The sequence below is a fragment of the Limulus polyphemus genome, unplaced genomic scaffold (assembly GCF_000517525.1).
Source record: "Limulus polyphemus unplaced genomic scaffold, Limulus_polyphemus-2.1.2 Scaffold3549, whole genome shotgun sequence".
Lineage (NCBI taxonomy): Eukaryota > Metazoa > Arthropoda > Merostomata > Xiphosura > Limulidae > Limulus > Limulus polyphemus.
In genome coordinates this window covers 39,689-48,470 of record NW_013669159.1, presented here as the reverse complement: position 1 = coordinate 48,470, position 8,782 = coordinate 39,689, and the positions used below count along the sequence as shown (strand labels likewise).

The 8,782-nt window shown below is 29.8% G+C and overlaps 1 protein-coding gene across 1 annotated transcript in view; it reads left to right on the top strand.

Annotated features, from left to right (window-relative positions):
* The window catches only part of LOC106469567 (centromere-associated protein E-like), a 20,950-nt gene that overhangs the window by 8,657 nt on the left and 3,511 nt on the right, over positions 1-8,782 (top strand). The window contains exons 4-5 of the mRNA XM_022398121.1: positions 2,779-2,871; positions 6,129-6,266. Coding sequence (XP_022253829.1) covers positions 2,779-2,871; positions 6,129-6,266 — 231 coding nt within the window. The remainder of the gene's footprint in view (positions 1-2,778; positions 2,872-6,128; positions 6,267-8,782) is intronic.

Genomic DNA, 8,782 nt, shown 5'->3' with positions numbered 1-8,782 from the left:
CTTCCTATGACTTTTTATGCTAGTACAGTTATTTGTCCTAATGTCTTAAAGACCTTGACAAAATGAGTTTATATTAAATCATGTTACAAGTTGTAACACATTCTAAATGTCTTTTCAACCATTAAAGATTTACATTTCACATAAAAAGAAATGACAGAGAACAACGTGTAATTTATTTCAGTATTTAATTTATTCCGCATGTATTCTACAAATATATATACATACACACACCTGACAGAAAAACTACAGTGTTTCATTCTTCCATAACTAAAAACAGTATATCTTTATTTAGATATGTTCAGTTAAATCATTCTAACTTTTTATGCAGGTGTTCTACAGGTAGTTGATAATCTCCTTGTAAACAGGATGTAGAAAGTTTGTAACACACTATAATCATCTAGCTTAGACAGAGGTTACATACCACAACAACTGCCTTCTATTCTTGCTTGATTCTGTTTCTGTGTCATACTCTCCTAGAGTGAGGTCATGATCATTCCAAGTGGTGGTACAGATACTTGTATAAATTAGTAGTTTGGGGTTTACTTCCCTTGGTATATATAATGCCCTAGGTACTCTAGAGTTGTGGGATATCTTACTAAGAACTTTTGTTCTGAATTAACTTTGGGATATAACATGTTTCTGATTTTCTGCAGACACAAAGAAATTCTCTCTCTCTCTATTCCAGCAGTCAAAAGTTATAAAACAAATTTAAAAGACAACCATTTGTGTTGAAATTCATCCTTGTGAATAAAAATTATTTTTAATTGTTCAGCAGTGTTTGCTCCAAGTCTTTGACACCTATGTTAATTTGGTTCTCTGCTTGACATTTCCTGAATCTGCTAATTATTATAAATACTTCTAGCTTTTCTGTTGAAAATCATTGTACCTAAGACATCCATTCTTGACACTACACTGGTGTATACAAAAGCTTTCTACTGGAATATTTGGTATTATTTGATGACCCACAGACTTACTGAGAAATGAAAAGCTGATACTTTATCAGAGATACATCAGAAAGAAAACTGTTATGGTATTTCAAGATAAACTGCTTTGGTCAACAGATTTGGTAGTATCTACTAGTAACAAGAGGTTCAACCAGGGAGTGTATTGCAGAGTAAATCTGGATTCATTTGACTTCAGCAGAGTTGATGAAAAGAAACTAAATACAATGTAAAATAAAGTAATAGTATTCTTTATTCACTTATAACACAGTCAAGGACAAGAACACATAGACATTGGACAGCACATTTCTCTAGTGATTTGAGAGAGATCTTGCCAGGAGATCTGGATGATGACTGATAATAATCTCCTAAGATTTAGAGAGCTAACCACTATTTGAAAATACAATATATTCCAAGCACTACCTGAAATTCTGCTAGAAAAGTTCACTGGCCACCTTTACATAGTGTGTCCTACTTTGCAGCAATGTTTTCCTATTATAAAATGCATGTGATACCAAAAGGAAATGGCCCTGTACAGAGATAACTAGAGTGAGAAGAATTTAGTCAAATTTCTTGACAAACATTCTACTGTCAAAACTTCAGCACAACTAGAAGGGTGTTTGTGCTGAAATTTTGTAAATATTTTAGATGAACACTAATTGTTACCATTACTAACTAAAGAAGAGAGAAAACATTAAGTATGTTTGCATGCTACATCATTACAAGTTACTGGATCTAAGTTTCACAATTTAAAAGCACAAGAATCTTAATTTTTACTTCTTCTAGCTAGGTTTGAAAAAGATCATTATTCAAAATAAGCATTTTTATAACTATACATAGATAATTTTTTTTTTACATAAGGTAAGCAGTTTTACTGTTGACCTGAACTATTAAGATTAAACAATATTTTAATACCAGAATAGTAAGTTCTTTAAGCTCACCAAAGTTCTCTTTAAACTCAAAATCTAGCTTTTTCTTTTTGGAATGCCTAATATTCTTGATCAAGCTTGCCTTAGTTCTCCTTTCAAGAAAGCTCTGAGTCAAACACTCACTTGCCTATCTACTAAACTTATTAAAGACAGTTTTAAATAACTGTCATCATATAGAACTACAAATATTAGTCAAGATCTATACTGAGAAAAATATACAAAAAAATGCATGTCATTCTACTGAATCAAAGACGCTTCTATTAGCTCAGAAAAAATAGAATTTCAAATTTTCATTCTTAAAAAGTTTTACACTTTTTTGTATTTTGTAGTTGAACTTTTGTTTAAATCTAGTTTTCATGTGTAATATTTTTTCTTTTTCATTTTTTCTGAAAGATATGTTAGATATGGATTATTTCAAACATTTGTAATTTTTTCTTTAGTATTTAGTATGATTTATGCCATTTACAGTACCTTCCTTCTGAATAATGTCTTTGGAAATAAGCAAGATATTTTATTCTATTCATACATGCTTAAATTCCAAAAGCTGGTGAAGCATGTTAGAAATGATTAGGCCTAAAATTTGTGATAAAATTCATGTAAACTGCAGAAATGTTTTTTTTCACATTCCTCTTAATTTTGCCATTTAAGATTCGAAATCAGAGGTATGTAAAAATAGCATTTGAGCTTTATCTTTTGTTTTCCACCAGTCACTGCCCAAGAAACATTTTATTCAGTACCAGAACTCATCAGTTAAGAGGAGAGTGTAAAAACAAATAATGCATTTTTACATGCTTTTGATACATATAATGGCTTTTGCTTAAATAATGATATGATAACGTATGTAAAATACATTTTATTAGATTATTGTTTTGTGGTCACATACTTAAATTGTTTACTTTTTTGAACAGGAGGAACTAGGTGAAGGAATACATCTTATAGACTTTGAGCAGTTGAAAATTGAAAACCAGACATATCATGAAAAAATTGAGGAAAGAAATGAAGTAAGAATAGTTAATTTCAGTTAATTGAAACAAGAATAATTACTTTACTTCAGTATAAATGTCATACTGTACTAAAACTCTCATGCAAAACACAAGGTTATTATAAAGAAAACCTCATATTTAAAATAATTATATTTTTAAAACATTTTCTCCTAGAGAACAATATTTCATCATAAACACATTGAGAACCATAAATTTTATTCAGGAGAGTTTGGACATAGTATGTAAAGGGTTTTTCAAATAAATATACGGCATATGTAAATCAAAAACTAGCATTTTCATTATTAGATTAATATTAAAGAAGAAAACAAAAAAGTTTTAAAAATCCTAACCAACATGTATGTCTAGGAAAATAGTGTGTTATGTATTATGCTGTACAGCTGTGTTATCTGCAGTGTGTACAAAAAGAAAACTAACCAAATATAGTTAATATATATATATATATGTGTGTATGTATACTTATACATAGTTTTATGATATGTGATATTATTATGACCATTACAGTTAAAACAAATACTGCCACTCTCTGATGACTCAGCAATCAGACTGGGTGTTTAAAATGTTATAAATCAGGTCTTGATACTTGCACAGATAACCCACTGCATAATTTTGTGCCTAACAACAACAAAAAAAAAAGACTGTCTAATAACAGAAAAAACATTAGAATAACATCTAATATGAACTTATTTACAATGGAACAAGTGTTACAAAATATCAAATATTCTGTGTGTTTAAGTTGATTATTAATTGTTTGTGTGCCTTTTCCAGCTGTGTAGATTAAAGTATATTTTCAGTCTGACACTTGAACAGAATATAGTATTATTTAAAAGATTTACCCAACGTGGAAAATGTTGAAATTTTATTTGTGACTTCATGATTATTTACCAGTAATGCAGGAATTTCTTCAGTTATAGAACAGTGAGAATTTTTAAAGTCTTTAATTTTGAAATTGTCTTTTTGTTACAGCATGCATTCAGTAGTCAGATTGAACTTGTCTTTGATAAAGTTGATATATAAATATTACTTATGTATATATTTTTTTCATTTAATGCAGAACTGACATAATCTATCATTCATTAATAATTTATGATAGTTTCCTTTCATGTGTAATTTAACACTCTAAATATTGAAAGTGACACTTGAAATAACATCTATAAGTATTCAAGAAAAACTTTAATATGGTCAAAATGAAAAGGTTAATTACAAAGCCTTCTGCTACATAAATTAATAATAATTACATATATTTAAATGTAAAATCAACAAAACTGGAATAAGATCACAGTTCTATCAGCAAAATTTTTTCTGAATCATCATAATACCTCTAGAGCTGAAAGAGTGAACATATTTTGTGGCACAAGGTATCGAATCCATGACCCTCAGTTCACATGATAACCACACTAATTACTGAGCCATGCCATCTTGAAGGCATTAAAATGTGACAACCAATCCTATTCATTGGTATTAGGTGCTGATTTCCACCTGCTTTCCCTCTCATCAGTAGTTCAAAATTAGGGATAGTGGCAGTTAGCCTTAGTAACTTTGCCTTAACCCAAACACAAAGAAAGAAATAAAGTACTCCTATGGTGGAAAGAGAAAGAATGTTTAGTGGCAACGAGAATCGAACCTTTGACCCTGAAATCATGATAAATTACAAATGTAAATATACTAATTGATTTTCAAGAAATGATAAAAAGAATCAACAAATTGTTATGGCATTAAAATTTACAATTATCAGTCATTTTATTTAGGGAAATGAAGCAAAAGTACAACATATATATCAATTTTCTTCTACATTGAACTCTATATCATATAGAATAATATCATAAAAAACATACTCTGTGATTGATTATGTATGCATAAGCTGCAGTTGCAATATAATCTTCATAATGTGTGATGACAAGTAAAAATCTAATAAGAATAGGGATGTATCAAATCAACATTTTTGTGCTACAAAATAATACAATTTTGGCTCACTTTACACTGGAATATTGTCATATACAAAATAATCACTAATTTTATGCTTATGATAAACTTATTATTTTCTACCTCTTAACAAGTGAAGTGGCATGTGCTGTTAAATTTATTGTCCTTTTGCACAGTGAAGGTGCACTTAAAGTATCCATGTGATTGATTGCCTCGATGTTATTGTGCTTATATAATTCCCAAATTAAGCTTATGTAAGTTATATTAACTTGTACCTAATAGTAATCTCATTAGTCACCGCTAAATTTAATATTTTTCTGATTTATTATCAGTGTCATGAAGTATTAAATACTGTTATGTTTCCTTTCATCAACAAAAACTCAGTGGTTTTAGTAGAGTACTCATGCAAAAATTTGTAGGGAGAAACTTACAGAAGAATATTAATCATATATTTTCAGGATTTTGGAGGTTTAATAACAAGTTGCTTATATGATACATTTTACAACACTTGAGCACTAAAAAAGTAAACTTAATCCTAAATTGTTATACCTGAAAATGTATATAATATTAAAGGACAGGTAGTTCGAAAGTGTCTTAAAAACCCAAAACAAGCTGAAAATAAGATTAGTCTCAAGTGAGAATAATCAGTTAGTTGAATGTAATTGACTAATATGTCAGATTCCACTAATCATCCACCTTTAGGTGGCATAAACAGTCATACATAATGTTGTACAATATAAGGTTACTTTATGTTTGTGAGACAAAGAATAATTATAATATTTGCACATTAATGTGGCAAAATCTGCTAGATTTTATTATAAATCTTTATTGAAATAATTTAATGCTGTAAGTCCATTTGATGCTTATTATATCACACATTTTTGATATGCATACATCTATTAGGTTGGAAGGGATCAAGATAGCTGACTTATGGCAATGTAGATTTATATTTTGAGTAAATAATGAGATATATTTCAACAAAAGTTGTTTGCAAGAGCAAAAAGTTATGGATTTAAAAACTGACTTTATCTTATCATTTCATTTACTATTTCTACAACCATTTTCCTCTTATAATGCTCATGAGTAACACTCAAAAATCACTTGCCTCTGTCAGCCATTAATGTGGAACCTGAAGTGATATCCCTTCTGCTGTCTCTAATGATATATTATTTATTTTAACCTAATGAGATATTAATAGGAACAGGAGCAGCATTTCTTAATAATAATTATTATTTTTACTATAAACATGTGGTAACAATTTGCACATGAGTGCATATATGTATACCAAGTATATTAATATTTAAAACAATTAATGTCCCTTCTAACCATTACAGGACCTTCTAAAGTTCCAGAGAAAGTACACAAACAACATTCAAGTCCTAACTCATATCAAAGAAAAGCTTCATTTTGTGGAAGTAGAAAAACAGAAAAGGGCACAAACACTTAAGGATCTGGAAATAATTGTGAATGAAGTAAGGTTTTAAGTAAAACTATTTTCTGTGAAAACCAGCTAAAAACAGTTTAGAAGAAAGTTGATATTATTGATGACAAAGTTATGTTTATAAAACATTTTTTTTACTAGAAGAAACTTGATGTTATTGAAATAGCTATGTTTACTTGAAGTAAGGTTATGTTATTCATATAATTATGTTTATAAACCTTTTTTATTAAGTGAAAAGAAATTATTGCCTGTTTCTACCATTAGTTTTAAATCAACTGTACAAAAAGTTGCTTGTTTTAGGATGTTAAAGATAAAAAAACTTACATCATTGTAATATTGTGATCTTAATTATAACATTAAAATATTTGAGTAATTTTCCAACCAATGTAAAGTGATATAACAATTAAAAACTTAGTATCTTCTCATTTAAGAAGACTTTCAATGATCTAAATATTACTTATAGATATCAGTAATGCAAATACACATAATACAAATAATTTGGCAAACTACCAGTAGTAGTATAGAACTATGTATACAAATTGAATATTAATGTTGTCTTTCTATACGTCTCCCCTGTCTGAGGTGTATCAGAAAACTGAAAAGAAAGGTTGGTCTGTTGCTTTGTGATACAGAAATGCTAGAAACTTGCAAGATTCATGCTGTGAAATATCACCATTAATAAGCTTAGATCATTAACACATCCTAACTTAACTCAGGGGGTGATAATTTGCACAAATTAGTGGAATAACTATTTGAGTCTTTAAGTTTAGAGGAGTTTGACATATTAAACTTGAATCTTGTTGAAGAAAACACTTTTCTATAAACTTTTTTAAAGGTTTCTTTCATTAACAGTATTAGTTAAACTGTTTAATACATCTATTTTTATTATAGAAATTATTTTGGATTGTTAGCTTAGTATATGGATTTAAAACTGAGCTAAATCACTTAAGCTGGCTAAACCTTGTGTGATGTTATAGGTTTACAGCCAAAAACATCACTAACATTCAGGGTTTCTAAATGACTGCATTCTAATCTTTATAAGTAAGAACATAAGAATAGTACATGTAGTTAGCTATACTCAATACAGGCTTTATATTTAGTTTTGCTCTAAGTAGGTAGCTTGATCTCATTAGAAGTTAATATTAAGTTTAAGCTGACCACACTGCATAATTTAAAGGCTCCTTGTGTAACAAAATCTGTTAAGTGTATTTAATGTAAGATATATAGTATATTGGTCTACTTTTGTATATTTTGAATTTAAAAAATAGGCTTTAAGTGATGTGAATTTCAAATTGGCTAGCTCAGGGGCACTAACATTAGTAATTTGTTTTAGTTGATAAATTAAAAGTTATCTTTTTAGTATTTTTTATCTCGTAACACATTTCATAGTGAATAGCTGTTGTAGTTTTTGAGTTATTAACCTATTTAATTTCTCTTGTATACATGAGAATTTTTATTATATATAAGATTTTCCCAAATCAAACTGTTGGATTATACTTATACAAAATTATATCTGTGTGCATAAAACAAGAAATGGGGGATACAACAATCAGATGGAAGCAACAAAAAAAAATATGCAAATAAGCAAGGCATGTGACAAACAAAGCTGATATGAAGTTGCAATTAAAAATGGCATGTATCAAAACTATATTTTGACATTAGTGGAATGCCACCAAAAATTGATCACTGTTGGGAAAGCTTTATAACAGTTCTCTGTGACAAAATACTAGGTCGTCAAGAAATTAATGTCACCTTTTGGAACACTTTCATTACCTCCCCCCCACCACCACCAAAAAAAAACGTACATTACATACAATAGTTAAACAAACTGCCTAAACTTCACGTTAGTGTAGCCTATATAATGTGTAAAGTTTAGTATACTCTAATCCCTTATAGTGATGGCACACGACGAGATATACATTCGGCATGTAATGCTGTTTGAATACAAGAAGGGAAACAACGTCTCCGTAGCCACAAAGAATATCAAAGAAGTTTATGGAAATGTTTTGAATGTTCGTAAGTGTCAACGATGGTTCAGCAAATTTCTTTCATGTGACTTTAGCCTTAAAAACTGTGATGGCAGGGGCCAACATGTTGGAATTGATATTGATGTTCTGAAGACGCTTGTTGAGACTATCCCAAGGCAATACACTCATGAAATGGCTCTGAAATTGCATGACTCTCATGAAACAATACATAAACATCTAAGGAATATGGGAAAACTCCTCAAAGAAGGTGTTTGGGTGCCTCAAACTTTTCGATGATCATCATTTCCAACATGTGAACGTTGCTTTGTCTCTTCTGGCACATAATGCTCGTGAACCATTTTTTGACAGATTTGTCACCGGTGCTGAAAAATGGATTCTTTATGTGAATATTAAACACCAAAAACAATGGCTCAGTCCTAGACAAAAACCACTTCTGACCCCAAAACCTGAACTCCATCCACAGAAAGCCCTTCATCAGAAATGCCCTTCGCTCATCAATCAGAAAGGTGTTCTTCTCCACAACAATGCAAGTTGGCACATTTGACACAACACAAGATTA